The sequence below is a fragment of the Pipistrellus kuhlii genome, unplaced genomic scaffold, assembly GCF_014108245.1.
Source record: "Pipistrellus kuhlii isolate mPipKuh1 unplaced genomic scaffold, mPipKuh1.p scaffold_m20_p_7, whole genome shotgun sequence".
Classification (NCBI taxonomy): domain Eukaryota; kingdom Metazoa; phylum Chordata; class Mammalia; order Chiroptera; family Vespertilionidae; genus Pipistrellus; species Pipistrellus kuhlii.
The window spans coordinates 24,987,943-25,010,284 of NW_023425573.1; the positions used below are offsets into that span (position 1 = coordinate 24,987,943).

At 50.5% G+C, this 22,342-nt stretch overlaps 1 protein-coding gene across 1 annotated transcript; it reads left to right on the forward strand.

Annotated features, from left to right (window-relative positions):
- Window positions 1-3,174: 3,174 nt before the first annotated feature.
- Window positions 3,175-19,510, forward strand: SPATA3 (spermatogenesis associated 3). Its single transcript, XM_036421453.2, is given in 5 exon segments — window positions 3,175-3,453; window positions 3,455-4,310; window positions 12,530-12,698; window positions 15,218-15,361; window positions 19,394-19,510. Coding segments are annotated over 4 exon segments (1,257 nt in total). The 5' UTR covers window positions 3,175-3,327; the 3' UTR covers window positions 15,324-15,361; window positions 19,394-19,510.
- The last annotated feature ends 2,832 nt before the right edge of the window (window positions 19,511-22,342 follow it).

The following is a 22,342-nucleotide window of genomic DNA, read 5'->3' on the forward strand; positions in this document are numbered from 1 at the left end:
CTTCTAGAGGCTGTTCACATTCCTTAGCTCATGGTCCCTTAGCCCTATCCTTAAAGCAAACACTCTGAAGTCCTTCTATAATCACATCTCCCTCTGCCTCCCTTTTAAGTACCTTGTGGTTATTTGGGCCTACCTGGATAATCCAGAATAATCCCCCTATTTTAAGGTCAGGGATTAGCAACCACAATTCCACCGGAAACCTAGGTTCGCCTTTACCAGGTAACCTATTCACATGTCGCAGAGATTAGGACATGGGCACCTTTGGGGGAGGCCATTATGCCACTTAGCACAGACCTAGAGTAATTATATTAATTCTCAGAGACCATTTCTTTATGAAGTGGAGTTCCTCCAATAAGTGGAACAGAGATTAGAGATGGTGATCATATCGGTCATCTATTGCTATGTAACAAATTACCCCAAAACTTAGTGGCATAAAACAATATTCCCACAACCTTTATTTGGGTCAAATTAGTGAGCAGCATAGCTGAGTAGTTTAGTGTGTCTTTCCTCCGGTTGTAAAGATATTGGCCCAGGCTCTAGTCATTTGGAAGATTGGCTCAGGCTGAAAGCTTTTCAGACGGCTCCCTCCCTCGGGGGCTGTTAGCTGGAGGCTTCAGTTCCTTGCATATCAACCGGTCCAAAGGGCTGCTTGAGTGTCCTCACAATGGGGCAGCTGGCTACCCCTAGACAGAGTGATCCAAGAGAGCAAACCAGAAGCCACGTCTTTTTTTTTTTTTTTTTTTTTTTTTTTTTTTTTTTTTTTTTTTTTTTTTACTGAGCCGTGCACACATATTACCTATTTAAATAATTTTTCAAAATAAATAAAAAGTACCCATAACAATACTTAGGTTGGTCTAATTCAGAAGTTTTCCAAGCATAATCAGCAAAGTCCTTTCCTCAAATAAATTTTTCGTGGAATGACACTATACCCACCAGATACAAGGGCAAGCTGCTCCAATAGGCACGAGGCCACGGGACCACCTATGCACCTCTCCCTCCTCAGTTCACAAACCTCCGGATTCAACCTTTTATCTGAGCAGGAACTTCCTGACTTTTCAAAGCTGGAAATAAGAGCTTTTATGAGATTGGAAATGGTAACAAGACTACTCTCTCTTCCTTCCAAAGTCTTTTCTTTTCAGTGTCTCTTTATTAGGAAAACATTTAATTTTATAAATTTTTTTTTTTCAGTCTGAAGTTACCAACCTTCAAAAGAAGGAAGGAAAGGTTAGTCATTTGGTTGAGCAAATATTCCCAACCTTTACTCACTGTGCCCTTAAAACTGTGTACCCAGAATGCTTTGCAACCCAAAAGCCTAAAACAAGTTGGGGGCGGGAGGGAGGGGGCGGGAGGGGGTAGAGACTTGTCCTGTCTTCTGCCCCCACCTTTCCCCTTCCTTATACATCTTCCCCCCCCCCCCCCCCCATCGCACTCAGGGTCAGCCTCGGCAGCCGCTCTCACAGAGGGTGGGCCCCACCTCAGTGTGCTGTAGCACTCACTATGCCCAGGCAGCCACCTACAATTTACAGCCAGTCAGGCTTGGGTTTAGATCCCAGACCTACCACGTAATCATTGAATTTGCACAAGTCACTTGACCTCTCTGAGCCTTGGTTTCTGCATCTGTAACTTGGGGACAGTGCCCTCTTCATTGCTGGGCTGCAATAAAGATGACACATGTAAACGCCCCGCACGGAGAAGGACCCCAATTAATGATCTCTTGCCAATAACGGCCTCCCCCCTTTTCCTGGCCTCTCCCAGGCTCCTGGAGAGATAGCAGGATTCTGGTTGACACCTTGCTTTCCAGAGTCTATGATTTTTATACTTTTCAAAATAATTTTTAAAAATTTGGTTATGCTCATTTTTAAAAAATTAACAAAAGGAAAAATTTTCCCCACCATCCTACCATTGAGTTCCCAGTCAAGGGGGCTGTCCTGGGTACTCTGACCCCACCCCCCACCCCCCCAGGGCTCTCTGCTCACCTCGTCTGCTGTGCAAATAAGGAATTTTAATATGTTTTGTTTAGTTTTCCTGAAGATCTTTCCTGGCACTTTGATGGGCCTCTGGTACCCTGTGAGATCAATATATATATTATTGATCTCTAACTCACGGTTCCTGCCACAGAGCTCCGAAACCCTTGTGGTTTCCTAAGTGATAAGAGCTCTCGGAGCATCTTTTGCTCTAATATTTGGTCTTTGATCCTGGTTCCTGCCACAGAGCTCTAAATCCCTTGGAATTTCCTGGGTGCTAGGAGTGTCTTTTGTGACACTGTCTTTTGAGGTGACTCTGAGTGGGCCCCTGAATGGGGGGGCTGGTCACCAGAAAGACCAAGCCATGGTGAGCAGCTTAGAATATTCAGCTCCACCCCCTTTTCCCAGAGAGGGGCTGGAAATTGAGTTAATAATTGAGCACACCTACATGAGAAGACCCCCATTTAAATCCCAATAGCACGGGTGTGAAGACCTTCCAGCTTGGTGAACATAGGTGCCAGGAGAGTGTTGTACCTGGGGAGGACACGGAAGCTCCGAGACCCTTCACACGTATCTTGCCCTTCGTGTCTTTTCCATCTGGCTGTTCATCTGTTTCCTTTATCACCCTTTTGTAAGAATCTGGCAAACAGGAAGTGAACTCTAGCAAATTAACCCTGAGGAGGGGGTGGTGGGAACCTCCAAGGGCAGCAGATGGGTCAGAACCACAGGTGGACCTGTGATTCGTGTCTGAAGGCAGGACAGTCTGGTGAGTCTGAGCCCTTACCTTGAAGGACCTGACACTTTCTCCAGGTAGGCAGTGTCAACTGAGTTAAATTGTAGGACACCCAGCAGTGTCAGCAATGATGTGTTCCGTGTGAGTAGTTAGTGAGAAACCCAGGAGGGAAAGACTGGTTTCCCAATGCATACCCAGAGAAGAGGGGAGCCCCCAGCCACCTCCGGCAGCCCCATCAGCTTACAGCAGCCTAGGACTCTGGCTCCCAGGTCGCCCTGAGGGCGGGGGGGGGGGGGGGGGGGGTGGGGGAGGGGGGGAGGGAGGAGCGGGGGGGCGGGGAGAGCGGGGGCGGGGGGGAGAGCGAGGGTGGGGCCTGTCTCCCAGCAGCAGCCATCCAGAACCAGCCTTTTGTTCCTCACCACTGGTCACCTGGTCCAGGGGCAGCAAGCATCCAGTCCACTGTTGTTTTTTAAATGTCCTGGTTCCACAAAAATCTGCCTTCCTTGGAGACTTGGGCATGACACCCCATCCATAGGATAAAAGCGTTTGTCCTTTTGACACCGAGGACATACAAATGACGAGAAACTACACACACTCGGCATTAGGCCAGCGCCCCACAGCAACTTCCCTATGTTGGAAGATGTCCAAGGAACAGCGGGCAGAGACCCTCGGCGGCCACAGGAAGGGGTAGGGTGCAGGGGTATTGTGACATGCTCCAGGGAAGGGCAGCTCTCCCCTTGGCCAACGGAGGCCCCGGGCTCAGAGGAACAAGGGAGCCGGACCGGACATGGAGGCTGGGGCCCAGCCCGCTGGTGCTGAGCAGGATGGGGAGGACGAGCCTGAGCCGCAAGCTCCGACCCAAGCCATCGAGGGCCACGGCCAGGTGCTGCTGATGGGCAATTTCTGGCCGCAGGAAGAGCGCTTCCTGACCCTGCAGGACATCCTGGAGCAGAGCCCGACCAGCCGGCCCACCCAGGAGCCCTCGTCCACCAGAGCCACGGGCGGCCACAGCAGCTCCAGCGACTGCTCCTGGCGGCGGCGTCTCAAGCGCCCCAGCGACTGCTCCTCCGACGACACCGAAGGCCGGGCCGCCAAGTGCAAGCGCTCGGCCCAGAAGCCGCCCCAGGGTTCGGCCGGGACGCCCAGGAGCCGGGCGGCGGCGGAGGATGCGGCGTCCGGGCGCCAGAACCCCCAGCTGCCGCTGCCGCCGCTGCCGCGGGAGCCGGGCGCGCGGCTGCTGCTGGTGTTCTGCCGCGCGTCCGCGCTGCGCTCGCAGCTGCCGCGGCTGCAGCTGCTCCTGCGGCGGGTGCACGCCCGGCACCGCAGCCCGCCCGCCGCGCTGGTGGGCATCGTGGTGCTGCCGCGGCGCGAGGAGGAGGCCGAGGCCCGCCGCCGCATGGAGAGCCTGCTCGGCAGCGCCTTCGGGCCGCACAGCCCGGCCGTGGAGGTGCACACCGCGGTGTTCAGCCCCAGCCGCCCCGAGGGCACCCTGGACATCCAGCGCGCCGCCGCCGCCGCCGCCGCTGCCGCCGCCGACGGAGCACGCGGAGGAACACACGAGGCCCCCGCGCGGGGCTGCGTCACCCTCATGGATCAAGAGACTCAGACAGAGGGTGAGGAGCCCGAAGGTGAGGGGTGGGAGCGCCAGGCGGCCGCCGCTGGGACCCCGGGGGATTCGGGAGAAACTTCACTGCAGAGGGAGACCCTGTGTGGCTGGCTCCGTTGGTTGGGGAGCCGTCCACTTCGACAAGCACGGAGGGAGGCCTGTGCCTGGACCCTGCTGGTCCCAGTCCTGGAGACAGGTCCCTCACGGGATGGCCCCTCCCCGGGCGCGTCCACTTACACCGTGTGGGTGAAGATGAACTAGAGTCCTGTCCCCAGGGCTGCTCCCCGGGATAACTTTCACACACCCAGGCACCCGACCCCTTGCTCCCTTGCTCACTACTGGGAATCAGCCCACGTAAAGCACAGATCTGGGGGTTTGCGGGCCCCAGACCCGCCCTCTCTTCTCTCCACTTCCACTTGTTCCTCGCTAGGTGGGCCCTTCAGTCTCCTCCAAGGAACCACAATTGCCATCAAAGCATGCCTCGTGGGAGGCAGGCGCTGAGCTGAGCATTTCGCACCTCGACTGCTCACAGCAGCCCTCTGGGGAAGGTGCTGTCTTAGAGGAGCTGCACAATTCTTGTTCACAGCCCCTGGGAACCTCCCTACGGAGGAATCCGGATCTGTGGCCTCAGAGGGTTACTCTGAGGGTCTAAGCCTTAGAGGGTTCAGGGCAGTGGGCTCTTAAGTGAGCACCAAGTGCCTTTTGTCTCCAGAAGCCCCTTGGGGCAGCCGTGGGGCAGAAGGAAGTGCTCTGCGCAGGGCATCCAAAGCGAGGTTCTTTGAGGCTCTGCCACTCTCCCGCTGAAGAACAAAGCTAGGGGTCCCCTCCGGGAGCTGCTGCCCTCCTGACATAGGGGACTGAGGCCCGTTGGTGCCTGAGGTAACATCCAGTTCTAAGGTGTTAGCCTCGGGACAAATGTTGGCATGCTTGTCCTGGGTGCCCCGGATCCACCCCGAGGGCCAGAACCACTTAGGCCACATGTGTCAAACACAAGGCCCGAGGGCCAAATCCGTCCCGCCAGGCCTTGCAATGTGGCCCACACCGCGCTGTCATCACTGCACTCCGCTGCGTTCCATCACAATGACAGTTTATGACTGTTCAGTAAACCATTCGGCCCGCGATTTAGGCTGGATTTTAGATTTTGGCTCCTTCTCTGATTGGGTTCGACACCCCTAACTTAGGCTGACGATAGACTCATTCTTCTGACTCTCCCAGATGGTCCACAAGATTTTCCCATGGCTGCCATGCCTCGTCAGGAAAGCCCTGACTATGGACTGTTCCAACTGTAATCTTCAGCCAAGACCAGAAAACCCAGACCACTTTTGAAAACTGTCCCTTAAGAATGCAGACTTTGAGGTGCCTTGTCCCCCATCATCCACACCCACCCTGCGGTCACCAGTTTCCTGCTCTCTCTGTCTGATTTCTACTCTTGCCTCCAAGCAGCTTACGTCAAGCCCTTTCTCTGGACTTTGGCCTTCTCGGTCTTCACAGTCTAGGCGCATGGACTTTAAGAGAAGACAAGGGTAGAAGCCATTCTGACACCAGGCAGAATGTGATCCAAGATCTGGGCTCCGAGAGGGATGAGTTGATGGGTCCACTTGAGAAAGATCTGCATGATGGGAAGAGAGAGGGGTGGGAAGGAGTGGGAAGGGCTTCCACAAACACAGGGAAGTGAGGCATGTTCACCAGACTTCTGGTGCTTGTGATTGGCTAGAGCGAGACGCGGGTAGCATCAACCTGGGACAGTGGGATATGACTGTGTGATAGAGGAATCAGACTTCAGGCTAGGAAATTGTGCTCCAGCCAGAAGGCAGAGGGCATGGGAGATGTTCCAGCAAAGAACTATGGCGGCGCCATTCTTCCTAGTCCTTCTAACCGGACCTATTAATCCGCAAGTGCCCTCTCCTGTATCTTCGGGTTACCCTTCTTAAAGAACCCCCACTTATTTTCTCCACTGCCATAGAAAAACTCTCGCTCCTCCCAAAGCTTGACCCTCTGTGTTTCTTCCATTCCTCTCCTGGGGAACCAAGAATCTGTTTTTGCGTCTTTTTTTGGCCCCTTGGTGTGAAATGAAATGCTTCTTTCATTCCTAACAGGACATTCTTGCACCTATTTAATGAATTTAAACCAGTGGTTCTCAATCAGGGGCAATTTTCTGTGTCACACACACACACACACACACACACACACACACACTGACATTTGCCAGCGTCTGCAGATATTTTTGGTTTCATTTGGAAGGAGCAGTAGTTGCTACCAGCATCTGGGCAGAGACCAGGGACACTGCTAAACTTTCTACAATGCACAGGACAGCCCCACAACAAAGACTTTTCTGGCTCAAATGTCAATAGGGCTGATTTAAACCAGGTTGAGCCCTGGCCTGTGTAGCTCAAAGCACAGGCCTGGGTTGCAGGCTCAATCCTCGGTAGGAAGCATGCAAAAGGCAACTGATTAATGTTTCTCTCTCCCTCTTTCTTCCTCATATTTAAGAAAAAACTCAAAAACACACACATCAGGTTGAGGCCTTCAGTCAAAAGCCCATCAGTGCCTGAAAATCCAGTTTTACCGAGATAAATGCCTTAGGAGGTGTGACCTGTCTGCCGGATCCAGACAGGGTTCCTGACCCGGTTCCAGTCTCTCTGATTCTGAAGACTTCCCTGAGGGATCCATTGCTCTTGACTTCAGGGATTTACCACCTTCTTTCTTGTAGCCGCGCTGGCTCCCTGAATCTCCTCACACTCAGGCTCAATCAAATTCAGCCCAACTTTATTGATCTGTGCTTCCCTTCACTTCTCATCTTTCATGCCTTTTTTCCCTTCAATCCTTTCACTCAAGGGTTGACTTTAAGGCTTGTATAATCACCTGACTCCCTGTTGCCTTTTGGAGTCAGGAAAAGAGAGATTTCTGAACGGGAATTTAGCCCCTTCAATGCCCCTCCACTGTGTGGTAGTTTAACCTTTAACCTCCATTTTCCCCTCTGCAGAAAGAGAATCAGCAAGGTCTTTTCAGGTTCTAGAATCTCTAAAATATTTCCCGTCATTTCACAGTTCATATCAGACCTGGCCTTGCGTGGGGATTCCTCCTCCATAGGTCTATTCTAAGCCTTCTCCTGGGGCAAGAGTGTCACCCCAGACTCAAGGAGTTGACAGTAGACTACTCACCACCTCATGATGCATCAATGGCAGAAGTAGAGTCTTCTAATATGAACACATTTTCTGTTGGAGTCAACATGTGAAGCCTAAGGTTGTCCTTTTCTTAAATGTGTTTTTTTCTTCTTCTCTCCCATCCTAAAAGGAAAGTCACATTTTTAACTTTGAGAAAGATTCATAGTCTCCTAATTGACCCGATGAGTTTGGAGTTTGAAACGTAGCCTACTGGCGTAATGAGTTTGAGAAAGATGTGGTTTTCCAAACTGCTGTTACGTTTATAGGGGAAATTCTTTTGCCAAATGCAAGGGTTCTTTGCCAAAGTTGGATGACACCGCCCCTCCCCCAAGACCCTTCCCACATTAGGGGAAGGCAGGTTTTGGAAGAAGGGGGAAGCTACTCGATGAAAATAATCTGGGGGGACAGCTGAGATGGTAGGAGGCGGTGGGCTTTCCAGGGACCCCCACATCTTCAGTAACGTCACCTAAAACACAGTATGCATGGGGAAGTCGTTTGGGGGGGTTGGGTTTTGGTTTTCAGTTTTTTGTTATGTGGAAACCAGTGACAGAGTTGAGAAATCAGAGCCATTGGTTCTTAGAGTGAATGGATAGCTCTAAGGGGACCCGGGACACACCAGCAGAGAGGTGCCTGAAGGAGGCACTCCAAGTCGCAGAATCGTAGGGATCCACGTTGTCACAGGCCCCATGGCCAGGCTTAACCCCGATTCTTGAGGGGTCTGACACCTGCCTTCTGCCCATCCCAGTAGCTAAGGAAGAGGGAGAACAGCAGGCTAGGCAGAGAAGACTGTCCCCAGGGCACTGCCATAGGAGCCACCCTGGTGTTTGTGACCTCACAGGAGGAGTGTGGGTGACCTTTCTTTGTGGTGCCTGGGTCCAGCCCAAGGCCAGAGTGTTCCCCCAGGGCAGGGCCTCCCTCCAGCAGGGAGCCGGAAGACTAGGCAGCTCCATGTAGGGCCACGTTTAGGTAAGGAAGACCCACCATGAAGAAGGGCAAAAAGAAGAAGCCAGAGTCCAAACGCCGTGGCTCCAACTCACGGCACTGTAGCTCTGACTCCACCCCACATCAGTCCAGCGTGGAGTCCTCCCCGCAGCAGAACAGTTTATCATGCACCCCACCGCAGCAATGGAGCTCTGAGTTCACCCCCCAGCAGCCCTGCCCAGAGTCCTCCCCACAGCAAGCCATCTCTGGGTCCAACCCACAGCAGCAGCAACAGAGCCCTGAGTTCACCCCCCAGCAGCTCGCCTCAGGGTCCACCCCACAGCAGCCCAGTTTGGGCTCCATCGTAGAGAGGCCCGTGATCCGGGCCCTCCCAGCTCCCCAAGACACTCAGAACACTTGCACAAAAATATCCCATGGATCCAAGAAAGCAGGTGAGCAGATTTCTAGCTTATCAGTACTAGCCTTTCTGCTGCTGAATCCCGGGTTACCCCAGAAGCTGTTCTTATTGGATAGGGTTGCGTGGTTAACGTGTATTCTGGAACTGTGCTGTGGAGTATGAGGATTTGGGGTTTTGTCTTTACCCAAGAGACCAGGATTCCTGGATATTGCCATTCTCTCTATGTGGAGTCTCACGGAAGAAGGCAGCCCGCATCCATATTAACTTTTCACATGGCTCAATGGTTATATGTGCTCATTGGGAATCAGGGTGCGTGTAGCTGCTCAACAATAAAACCCAAGGATGCATTGATATGAAATTTAGGAGTGGTCATACTGCTTTATTGTCCTCGTCAGACAATCTCCATTTGCTATAAAAGATACCTACACTCTAACCCAAAGAGGAAAGTCCAGGCTGATGGTGACTGAGAGAAGAAGGGGGAGGCAAGAACCACTTGGTGTTTGAGATTTCGTGGAAGGGTTTGGAGGAAACCTGTCAAATGGAAGATATAAATGGACTTTTTCCATGTTGTCCTGAGATGTTTGACTAAGGACCCATGGGTAAGGTTTCCAGTAAAATGCAGGTCGACAAATGATTTTTAAATAAGTGTGTCTCAAATATTGCATGGGCGTCATGCGTTGTTTTTACTTGCTAAATCTGGCAACCTTACCTATGGAAGACATAGGTGGATTTCTCTCCTCAACATTAAAAAACTCTAGCAATTATCTCTCTCTGACAAAGGAATGACCATCTAGGAAAAGTGGCCCCCCATCTTCTTGTTAGCCAGAGTCTGAATGAACATTGGATTGTGTAGAGGAAATTCAAGTGGAGTTCAGGGGGTGGGCTGGTTAAAACTACTACTACTAATAATGGTAATAGCTAACCAACGGTGTACCCAGCATTCAGCTCAGCCATCTGTGTTAATTTTCTCATTTAACAACTCTTAAAGAACATACTAGCATCATCTCCATGTTATAGACGGGAAACTGAGGCCCAAAGAAATCAAGCAATTCACTCTCAAGTAGGCACTAGAAGCACTGAGGGGAGAACCCCAGCCTCGTCTGACTCCAGAATTCTCGCTCTTAACTGCAGCCCTAATTTTCTGATCCCCTGAGGTCTGGTCGCCTCCCTTGGAGGAAGCATACCCTTCTCTGAGCTTCTCCTGGATCCATGAGCCAGAGCCTAAAGCTCCGTGGTCCTGACCAGACCACACTCCCCAGGCCACAGCATATCCCTCTGAGATCATGTGGACATAAATAAGAGGCATGTGTATATCCAAGGTATCTCTGTGACATATTTCTGAGGCTAGGAATCAATCCATTCTTAACATCTGAAATGGTTTTGAGAGCTACACTACATGTAAATGTTATGATCATCACCCGCTGAACTAAACATTTCTGAATTGTGACCTTTTAGAACGGATATCTGTAGAATGCAGTTTTACATTCCCAAACCTTTTAATGAGTACATGTGACTCACCCCATGAGGAGTTCTGTTTATTGCTCCAAAGTATTGTAAAAGAAACTGCATTTCATTAAATGGGAAACCTGGTGCAATGTATTGCATTTAGATAAATACAAATCTGAGACACTCATCTATCCACAATTTCATGTGCTGCTACCAGCCAATTTATCCAGGCACTGGTGGTGGCTCTTCAGTGCTTACAATGACCACCTACTCTCCTTCTGTCAAAGACATTGTTTCCCTTTGAGCCAGAATAGGAAGGAATGTTGGCAATAAGGGATGAGGGCCTTTACATAAAAGATGCCATATTCTAAAATCCAAATTTTTTATGTGCAGAAAATATTGTAGTTCAATAAAAGACAAGTCTTCCACTAGAATGACTATAATTAAAAAAAAATGGACAATGACAAGTGTTGGTGAGGCTATGGAGAAGTCAGAAGCAGCACACACTGCTGAAGGGAATGTAAAATGGTGCTGCTGTGATGGAAAAGTCTGGCAGTTCCTTGAAGGGTTAACCACGAAGTTACCTTAAGATTCAGCAATCCTGCCGAAACCGGTTTGGCTCAGTGGATGGAGCCTCGAAGGGTCCCAGGTTCAATTCTGGCCACAGACATATGCCCAGGTTGTGGGCTCAGTCCCCAGTAAGGGGGCATGCAGGAGGCAGCCAATCAATGACTCTCTCTCATCATTGATGTTTCTATCTCTCCCTCACCCTTCCTCTCTGAAATCAATAAATAAATATATATATATATATATATAAATATATATACATATTTTTTTTTTCTTAAAAAGATTCAGCAATCCCCCTCCTGGGTATATACCCAAGAGAATTAAAAAGTATATATATGTTCTACCACTTCAAAGTTAATGGAAAATTAAGCCTTTAGCTCCTAGCCAAACTTTTAATATTATTTTTTTGGTTGTAACTGGGATTCTTAGAGTTTCCCACACACACAAAAATAAATTCCTGGTTTAAGTGTAAAAACAAAACATATGTTCTACAGAAAACTTGTACATGAATGTTCACAGCAGCATTACTCACAATAGCCAAAAAAAGACAACTCAATGTCCATCAACTAACGAATGGATAAACAGCAGGTGGTACAGATGTGCTATGAAATACTATTTGGCAATAAAAAGAGATGATATGCTGATACATGCTGCAACATGGATGGACCTCAAAAACATTAGGCCAAGTAAAAAAAAGCCAGTCCATAAGAAAGCCCACATGTTGTATGCTTCCATTTCTGAAATGTCCAGTATAGGCAAATCTATGGCCAGAACCTGGGGAGAGTGGGGAACAGGCAGTGGCTGCTAATGGGTCCGGAGTTTCTTAAGTGGGAAAAGAAAACAGTGTGGAATGAGGTAGCAATCATGGTTGCGCACCTTTGTTTATATTCTGAAAACCATTGAACACGTTAAAGGGGTGAATTTTATGGTATGGGAATTAGAAGTCCACAAAAAATTTTTTTTAACTAAAAACAGAAGAACGATAACATCTTGCCTTTAGAATCTCTTCCTTCTCCGGTCCAGAAAAAGTATCCGTCATGGGGAGCTCTAAGCAGGAAGTGTGCTGCGTGTTCCAAGGTTGACCACTGCCTTCACGGAGCTTTGGTTGGAAGAACCCACAGTTCCGTCAGGAAGCCAGGACGAAGGTGGCTGCAAGAGGAGGAAATGAGGCAGAGGTCATTTTAAACAGCAGAGGGCACTATCTCGGAGTTCCGTGAGGATCCTCCGCACACGGGGAAACAGAAATGTAGATGAGTTTGGGAAAGTATCCCAAGGACTGTAAACTGGAGCAGCGGCTGCCTTCTGGATGAACCAGGGAGCCCACAGAAATGGGACGTGGCAACTCCAGGTGCAGGAATCGAGTGCTGCCTGTCGCCTGCTGCCACCACTTCCTAAGAATTCCGTGGCGAGAGCCCTGAATCAAGAAATCCTGAATTGAGGCTCACTTCTCCAATCTATGTACTCTCAATTTGTACCTCAGTTTCCTCATTTGTAAACCGAGAATAACAATATTCCACTTGGATAATTAAATGGGATGGATAATGATGTGAAGCGTGGAGCACCGTTGCATCATTATTTACCCCCAGGTAGCAGCAGTCTGAAATGCAACCCGTTTCCCCACACAGTTTGTTTCTGTGTCTTTGAGGCTCTCCCCTACCCCCTCCTGCAGGCTGGTGGGTCCCTTATCTTTCTCTTTTTCTGTCCACCCAGGGCCTCCGACTCAGGCGAGCCCCTTCTGTTCCTGTACCACTTGCCCCGGCAGCTCTGCTTGCTGGCGTCGTCTGGGCCTGTGCCACAGCCGCATCTTCGATGTCCTTCTGCCTCAGGCCTGGATGACCGTGCCAGGCAGAGAATTCCCAAGCCTCCTCACCTTCTACAGGTTCTGGAGCTCATGGAGGGCTGGGCCCTCAGGTCGTACAGTTCCCAAGGGCCAGGCTCTCCCCCAGATCGTTTTGTAGTCTTGTGTTATTCCGCCTGGGAATCCTAGGCCAAAGGAACGCCTCCCCCTCCGGGTGGCCACAGCCTAAGGTTTGGCACCAGCCCTTTCAGAGCAGACCCATCCCCCCAGGGCATCCCACCTGCACAGAGAGGTGCCGATTTTCTTCCTTCCCAAGAATTGCTTCTTCGAGGGCTTCATTCCTCTTTTCCCCAAAGGCACCCTCCTTTCTCAGAGCTCACCCCCTCACAGCCCTTCAGAAATGCCTTGTCACTCAGAGCTTTGGGATGAAATGCTCTGTTAGGCCGTCGGCCTCCGTCTGTGGCCACGCCACAGCTGAGCGCTTTAGGTTCTTTACCTGCATGTGAATTTCCCCTGGAGCGGAGTCACAGATACTGAGTGTAACCCACGTGCCCCCTGGGTAATAGCAAGACCTCCACCCCGTGCAGAGGGTCTCCGGCTATTTCTACAACCCCAACAGGGAACAATGCCCCCAGGTTGCTCTGTCCATGGCAGAGCAGCCCCCCACCCACAGCAACATGGAAGTTCTGCCCTTCTTTGCCTCTTCCTAGATACCACCGGGTGGAACCTTTTCCAGCGGTGCCAGGGCTGGGAAAGGAGCTTCCTCCCATCCCCAGCTCTGGGTCCAAAGCAGCTCCGCCTGTACCCAGGGTCTCACAAGTGTCCACGGAAGAGGTCTTACACCTGACAATCTGATACCCCTGACCTAGGAACAGAGCCCACCCACCCTCCACCTTCCCCCTGCTCCTCTTCCCAGCCCCTCCCCCACCAGATCCCCCCTCCTGTCCACCCTTGAAACAAACCTATGAAGAACACAAACAGATACCCAGGTGTGTTGGAAGAGCATGCCTAGAGCTAAAAATACTCTATAACCTGGTAAGTCCCTGTCAAGGAAGGGACTCATTAACTGTCTTCCAACACACTTAATACTTCTGTCCAAAGGGCGCCACGTTGTGCCATGGGTTCATATGTCTTTAATTTTTTAAAAAATATATATTTTATTGATTTTGTACAGAGAGGAAGGGAGAGAGATAGAGAGTTAGAAACATCGATGAGAGAGAGTCATCGATCAGCCGCCTCTTGCACACCCCCCACTGGGGATATGCCCGCAACCAAGGCACATGCCCTTGACCGGAATCGAACCCGGGACCTTTCAGTCCCCGAGCCGATGCTCTATCCATTGAGCCAAACCGGTCTCGGCCATATGTCTTTAATTTTTTAAAATAATTCTTTTTTTGTTAAAAGTATTACATGTATCTTCTCTGCCCCCCCCCCCCTCCCATTGGTCCCCTCTGGCCTGTCCCAGTCCCTGCCCCCCCTCCCAGGCCTTCAGCACCCTATTGCCTGTGTCCATGAGTTATGTATGCCTATACGCATACAAGGTCTTTGATTGATTACCTCCCATTCACCCATCCTCCCCCACCTTCTCAAATCACTTTAAAACCAATAAGTAGGAAAAATTAATCTGCACAGGAATCTAGGTACTAGGAGAGAAACTAGAACAGGGAACTTTACCCTTAAAAATTGTGCAGCCTGCACGGTAAGCTAAGACACGTCCATTTGAAAAACTAAGGTGTGAGCCAGGTGTTCTGTGTCCCATAGGAGACGTTCAAAGAGCTTCAGGAAAAGTGTTCACTCCTAACCTGGAGTCCAGGCAGACTGCGCAGCGTCAATCACATCTGAGCTGAGTCTTAAAGGACCTTAGGATCTTCTATGACTTATTATAAAGGGAGAGCACTCTAGATGGAGGAAAAGGCAAAAGCAAGGCTCAGAATTAGGGAAGTGAGGGGCAAGGGGCATGGGTCCAGGTTGGTCAGGGTTAAGACATATTCTGTTCAAATGTTTAGCACCTGCTTCCAAAATCATTTCATTTCTCAGAGGATTGGAATGTTGGCTCTTGGCTTGAAATGCACACTCATGTTAAATAAGAGCCACTAGTTGAATAGGATTTTTACCCAAACGGATACTGCATTTGGTGAAAGCCATCCTCACAATTAGTATCATACTCATATATTTTCCTTGCCTTCGTGGTGGGTGTGATATGTGTTTCTTCAGGTGTAATATGTGTCCCCCAAATGGAGCTATCTGGTAGAACCTCCTTCACAGGGTTGTCTTGAGGTTGGAGGAGACTTTGAGGTTGGAGGAGACCTGTTTAGCCCAGGGCTTGGCATATGGGGGTCTGGACCACCTTTGTAGCTTGGCTTTCTGAATGCCCTGGGGAGCTGGTGTCCTGGGCAGGTCTACATGTCCTGGGGTCCTGGGGTCCTGGGGTAGGTTTTATTGGAAGGAATGGGAGAGTTGTGTCCCCTTGAGAGGAGGGTGGATAGGGGCAGGTGGGTATTCCTGCAATCCTGAGGGAACCCCACAATCTTCCCTTTCCCATAAAAAGGCACTAAAGCCCAACTTCCCCCAACCTATGGGCTTTCTGCTTTGCTTTGCAGAGGACCGGCAAGGAAGCACACCAGTCATCGTAATTCCCGTGCTCCAGGTTCTCGGGACTGCAGCTGTGGCTCTGGGGGCTCTAGCAACTGCCTACTGCGTCATTGAACTCCTGTGAACAAACCCCCAGGCTCGCGGTCCAGCAGGTGTGTGGACCCCCTCGGTGCCCACTGCTCTTTGCAGAAGTGGTCCTCAGGCCCCCTGAGTGGCCAGCCCTCCTCGCAGGGCCAGTGGGGTTTCTGTCCCTTCTCTGAAGTGAGAAGGTTGTTACCAGTAGACCATGCCCCCCAGCCTCTTTTGTTGACTGTGTGAGTCCTTCCTGGGCTCAGGGTGGCCTGGCATGGCTCTCTCCAGCAGCCCTGCCAATGATAGATCCATTATTGGGATTGTCAAGACCGAGTTCCCCAAACTCCCACTGACCTGGGTGGTTTCCCTAGTCACAGAGAGCAGACAGGAGGAGGTGAGGGCAGAGGCTCTTGCCCATCTTGGGGCCTTTCCTTGGAACTTTCTTCCTGCCTAGAAAGCTTTCTCCCTTGACCTAGCCCTACATTTCAAGTCCTACCTATTCTCCATGACCTAGCCCTATTTCTTCCATAAAACCTTCCTCCCGCACTGTACCTCCAGTGAATTCTCCCCCCTGGTTAATCACGGTCTTCTCCAGCCTGGTCCATCCTGTGTTGTGGAGGGTCATTGCACATGTTTGTGACCTATCTCTACAAGGGTACTGCAAGATCCTTGAGAGTAGGCCTCACACAGCATCTTCAATCCTCCCCTCTTCTAGGCTGGGCTTCCTAGAAGCAGAGCCTGAGTCAGGGATGCGAGAACACAGGATTTATTGAAAGAGAAAAAGAGAGGGAGGGAGGCAAGAGAGATCAAAGGAAGGAACAGAGCCAGGACCATGTCAGCTGAAGTCCAGCCTGATCCCACGGGGGCTGTCAAGCATGAATTATACCATAGACCTGGTCTCACCTTGAAGCAAGAGCAGGCTTTTTGTGCCCCTTTGTCATTCCACCATTGGCAATAGGGGTGAGGGTGGGGAGTTAAATCTTTGTGGAGAAGAGCTCCCATTTGGCTGAGGACAAGCCTCTGGGGAAAGAGGCAGCTCTGAGTCCTTAGCAGCCAACATTCACAACTCACAGGAGCTAAATAAAGAATGCACCAGCCCAGAAAGGGGAGCACCCACATTGTCCCCATTGTCAAGTCCACCCACAGTGAATGCCTCATAAGTGATGGGGGGGGCGGGGACAGTAAGGGGATAATGGCAGCCTTTCAACCACTCCTAGACTTCTGTCAGCCACAGGAGTGGACAGGGAGTAGCCACCGTAGGGCCCACGGTGGAGCAGATGCTCAGAGTACCTCAAAAGACCAACCCAGAAAATAAACTCCAGTGAGAGCTCAGCATCTGCTCCAGGGCTCTGCTGCCTGATCAAGGGGCATATTCATGGGAGAGAAGAAGCACTTTAAGCTTCACAAAACACACAGCATCTGGGAGCCTCAGTTTCCTTAGCTCTAAATAAGAAAAGCCGCTGTGCCCTGCTCTTGAGATTTCCAGGAGTATGAGAAAAGATGCTTAGAGTGAGCTGGCCAGCTCTAGGGTGAAGGTACTGGTGGTTGGAAAGACACTGGCTTTGGAGACAGAGCTTTAGGTTCTATCAGAACTGGGCTACCTGGTAGCTGGGTGTTAGGGGCCTCGCAGCTTAACTTCTGTGAGTCAGTGTCATTTCTGAAGGGGGAGAAGAATGAGTAGTTCCAGGGCAATGGTGGTGAGGATTAAAGGAAGGAATGTGCAGGTGTGCAAGGCCTGGTCACAGGAGATGGGTGGATGGTGGCCAGTGACCATGTGAGGACTGCACTTGAGCTAAAGTGCTTTGCTCTAGAGCAAGCATGTCAAACTCTCTGCCAGTGGGCCACATGGGGCCCACAATGAGTATTTTTGCTGCCCAGCCAAAATAATGGTGTGAGCAGTTATTTACAATTATGAAAGGAAATAAGTCTCCTGTCAGATCCAGAACTACCGGCATTCACCTTGGGTCAGTTTTGAAACTAATCACTGTGAACAAGATTTCCCCCGAAGTAGGGAAGATAGTAGCAGAGAAGAGGTGCCAAGTATTTCAGGTAGAAAACATTAATTTTATTGTCGCTCTTGTTCTTTTTTATATACTACAATTTTCTAAATAAACCTACGTTTCTATGAAAATTGAAGCTTTTGAATTTTGTTGTGGCTCACATAAACTTGACCTTGTTTATTTGGCTGTGTTAGCCTTTGAGTTTGGCATGCTTGTTCAAGAGTCTCCTTATAGCAGAGCCCACCAGTGTGAGTTCCGGTAGGGTTGAAGGGGCAGGCAGGCTTGGGTCATATTCTCCTTCAAGGTTCAGTATTGTATTCTGGGGCAGGTTCCAGAACTAGGGAATTGGAAGGTTTCCAAATGCCAGAGGCATTTTAAGAGTGATCTGATAAGTGGATTATGAATTTACTTGGTGGAAATTTCAGAAAACCAAATTCAGAATGGCAATAAGGAGACTGTCTCACCTAGCTATGGAACAGCTGGGAAGAGTCAGGGCTCCCTAAAGTCAGCAGTGTTGTCAGAAAGCCGGGAAGGGACTTTTCCAGCTTTAGTCTCTGACACCCTCCTCGGAGGGCAGGCTAGTCCCTCCTGTGGGCAGGCGGCTGGAGAAGCTTCCAGAATCACAGCCTCATATCCTGACAGCCAGAAACAGGGAAAAGGCTACCTCCTCCTTATGTCTCTTTCTTTAAAATAAATAGATAGATAGATAGATAGATAGATAGATATTATTTATTTATTTTGTTTGTTTATTTATTTCCTTAACCAAGGATATGTTTTTATTGATGGGGGGGGGGGGGAGGCAAACAAATTTTTAGAAAACAGCAGTGTGAGAGAAAAACATTGATCACTTGCCTCCCATACACACCCCAATGGAAGAACAAACTCACAACCTAGGTATGTGCCCTGACAGGGAATTGAACCTACAACCTGGGTGATGCTCCAACTAACCAAGCCACCCAGCCAGAGTCTTGTGTCTCTTCCTGAGTTAAGAAACTCTTTTCAGGAGACCCTTTCCTCAGCATACTTGCCCTCTCATTGGGGTGACATGCCCCTGAATTGTGTTTCATGCCCCTTCTTAAGCAAATTAATAGGGACTGAATTATCATGGCGGGATTAGATCCATCCCCAGTCTGTTCCCCTGCCTGGGGCAGGGATTGCTTCTGTCCAGGACAAGGCTGGGCAAAGCAGCCAAATTAAATGGAACCCCTACCAGGAAATAAACGAGAGTGGATTGGGAACAGGCCAGAGTGTTTTAAAAGGTGATATGGTAGCTGGTGAGAGATGAACCTCAGTGCTCAGAGCTGTTGGCTTAATAAGAGGCTGGAGACCTGTTGGCTTAGCCACTGAAAACCACCCTGAGGGCAGGAGAGTCAGTGTGTGGGGGGAGGGGGAGCAGACCCTCAGGAAGGGAAACAGGCAGTGTGGTGTCCTTCTCAGTCCAGACAATGAAACACCATCTGATGACAGTGGCAACGTCTACTCTCTGGGAAAAGATACTTCTAGAATTTTCTTTCCTAAAGTTTGGTGTGCCTCTCTCTCAGCATCTCACCAGTGAAGGATGAGTCACTAAAGCAAGAGGCTGCTTCCCAGCTCTCTCTGGGCACTGCTGCTCATAGTAAAAATCCCACCATGGGCTAGCTTTTGGGGAGCGAGACTTCCTCTTAGCTGTTGGGAGCCCTAGGGTGGGAGGAGGAAATGGAAAGTGCCAGCACCACTAAGCTATGAAAGGGAGAGGGAGGGAGGGAGGGAGGGAGGGAGGGAGGGAGGGAGGGAGAGAGAGAGAGAGAGAGAGAGAGAGAGAGAGAGAGAGAGAGAGAGAGAATGAGAGCGAGAGCCAAGAGCGAGAGCCTGGTAGTTTGCATAAGCACCTGGTACTTTGCATAAACTCCTTAGAGCCTGAAGGGAAAAACAAGTCTGCTGTGGCTGTGTTTGGACAAAAGGAAGAGTGGATGCAGAAATGGAAGGAATTAGAATCCTAAATAATTTCTTTTCCACAGGTGGACCTTTGCTGTGAACTCTCGTCGATGAGGCTGTAACGCTGGAGCGCCACCAGCGTTCTGGGGTCATGAAGTGCTGTGTAAGCTAACGGCTCTGTTCTTGTTTCTCTTACAGATCCAGTTTCCACCAGGGATATCCCTTGTCACCAAAATAGAACAATAAAAAACAAAAACAAATTCTGTTTCTTGATTGTGTTCTACTCAAGTCACAAAAGCTGGACTTGGTAGGGAGGTGAGCGGGGTGTGGCGTAGGAGGGGAGGGGGGGGGCGGTGACTTTCTGAGCCCTAGGTAAACCAGGGTGGGATCCTGCTGTTCCTCTTGGGGGCCACAGACCCAAGTGGAGGTGATTTTCTCTACACACTCACAGAACAATTCATTTCAGATTCTCCATTTTCAAAACAGGAGTTACACTAGTCAATTCAATACCTAACATAACTAGTCAACTCGTCTGGCCAGTGGTAATCCAGTTAGTGGGAGCAGGAGGAATGCTCTGGCTCCTTTTCAGGCCCGCACCTGTGCCTGGGACACTCCACCTCTTCAGTCAGCTTCACCAGTGAGGGGGGCGCAGGGGCAGGGCGAGGCGGGGCCTGAAGCCCATGGTCCCTCCTGCTGACTTCACTGCACTCAGCCAGAGCCTGTCTCACCTAGCTATGGAACAGCTGGGAACATTCAGGCTTATGAATGCTCAGGAACATTCAGCGGTTCCTGAGCCGCTGAGGCAGAGGTCTTAGTTCTGGGGATCCCAGGAAACACCAGTAGGCTGTGAGACAGGAGGAGGTGCTTAGTCGGCTGGGGCAATCTGGGAAACAGAACACACCGCAGAGACATTCCACCCAAAGGGGATGGTTTGCATGCCCATCCTGTCAGTCATCCATTAGGGCTGCTGGGAGGGAGGCGATGAATTTCCCTAAACATTTGGCCACTCTAGAGAGGAAGACTCCAGACACAGAAATGCAGATGGTGGGTGTTAGAGGTCCAGAATGCCTAAAACAGCAGTAAAGGCCAGGGGATGTGAGAGGGCATGTGTGTGTGTGTGTGGGGGGGGGGGGGGGGGGGGTGGGTCGCAGGGGGGGGGGGGGGGGACAGCCCTGAACTCAAGGATGGGAGTGCACAAAGCCATGCGCATGTGACCTGCTGCGCCTCTGACAGCTGCTCAAGCTAGAACCAGGACAATCCTTGGGGGGGGGGGGGGGGGGCAGGAGCAACAGCACAGCTATGAATGGCAGGTGGGCCAGGCCAGGTACCAAGAACCCAGAGCTCACCCACCACCTTCCAGTCCCAGGATTTCCTTTCCTAACAGGCACTTGGGAGAGGGTACCCCTGGAGTGACAGGAACCCTTCTTGGATGCCAGCCTCCCTTCGGGTGGAGTGGGGTCATGTTTGGGTCCTGTCCTGCAGGTCAGGGTGAAAGGGCCCCATGGCCGCTGCTTCTGATCAGCCGGGCTCCTCTGAAGATACTTAGCTCCTTTTTCTGGCATATTAATTAGGTCCCCCTTTATTGTGAATGTTGGACAGTCTAACCCAAACTGGTCTGAGCAAAACAAGGACATACTGACTCTTATAAAAGTCAAGAAAGAATTCTGGTTCAGTAGTGGCTTGTTCCAGGAGCCCAGGCCATGGCCCAGAACCATGTCTCTCTCTGCTTTTGCAGACTCAGTTCCATGCTCAGGCAGGCTCCTTCTACAAGGTGGCCAGATGGCTGCAGCAGCAACATTCCCAAGCTCGGAAGGCCAAGTCTGGCAGGGAAGGCAGAGTGCCTCCCAGCAGTAAAGGGCCTTCCATCGGGCTCTGAGTAGGTCTTGTGTCCCTCCAGGAACCCATGATCTGCTCAGGGGAATGCAGTGCCCTGATCAGCTTTGGAATTGAAGGTCCAGCCCATTGAAAGTATGAGGGCTAAGCTTAGGGGAAAGACAAAAACAGTAATTTTTTGATAACCTGTTACCTGTTACCAGAAGAAGTGGGAGTGGATGGTAGGCAGCTATAAACAGCAGACATCTATCTACTCCAGATGGGTTTGGGCCTGTGACCAGGGCCCTTATGCTACCTTCCACCTCTCCCCATTCTCCACTCCCTTTACCCTCCCCCTCCCCAGAGTGAATGCCTGAGTAGCTAAGCCAAGGATTCACAGTAGCCTGGAACCATGGACTCCTAGTGGTTGGATTCCTAGTGGTGACCTGGGCAGTACTACCCTTATACCCAGAGGAAGGTATAAGGCACATGTGTCAAACACAAGGCCCGCGAGCCAAATCCGTCCCGCCAGGCCTTGCAATGTGGCCCGCACCACGCTGTCATCACTGCACTCTGCTGCGTTTCCATCACAATGACAGTTTATGACTGTTCAGTAAAACATTCTGCCCGCGATTTAGGCTGGATTTTAGATTTTGGCCCCTTCTCTGATTGAGTTCGACACCCCTAGTATAAGGCAATGCTGGTTATCACAGTGACTGGGGGATACTATGGGCTATTAGTGGGCCAAGAATGCAGTGCCCAGAACGGACCCCGTGCCACAGATTTATTCCAAAATGCTGATAGCATTCTCATTGGCAATCACCACTATTGGGACTCATCTGTGGATACTTTCCTATATTACCCTTGCACTTGCCAAAGTAGAAAGAAGCATAACCAAGTATATTTCTGAACACAATGCCCCAACTAAGGCTGCCATGGCTGGGAGTTTGGGGGAAGCTTAGCTGATGCTAGGCCTTTGGGCATCTTCTCTAGGCTGGACTCAGACTTGGCTGTGAACATGGCCTTCAGACTATCAGATCTGTCTCACTGGCCCATCCAAGCGTGGGAGAGATACACAGAGTAAGGGTACAAGAGGTGAAAGGCTGAGCCAAGTTGAGATGCCCCATCCTCCTGCAGGTGCCCATCCTGTCCACCCAGCGCATTGGTGCCAGGAGCCTAGGACCAGATGAGCTTTTCTGATACTCTGTGGTCTCCATTCTTTCCACACCCACCTCCAGAGGACAACCACTCTCCCACTGGCCATGGAGCCTGGTGGGCTACAGTAACCAAGATCCAGGGAACTGAACTAATAAATTCAATCGTAGAACTCAGGTG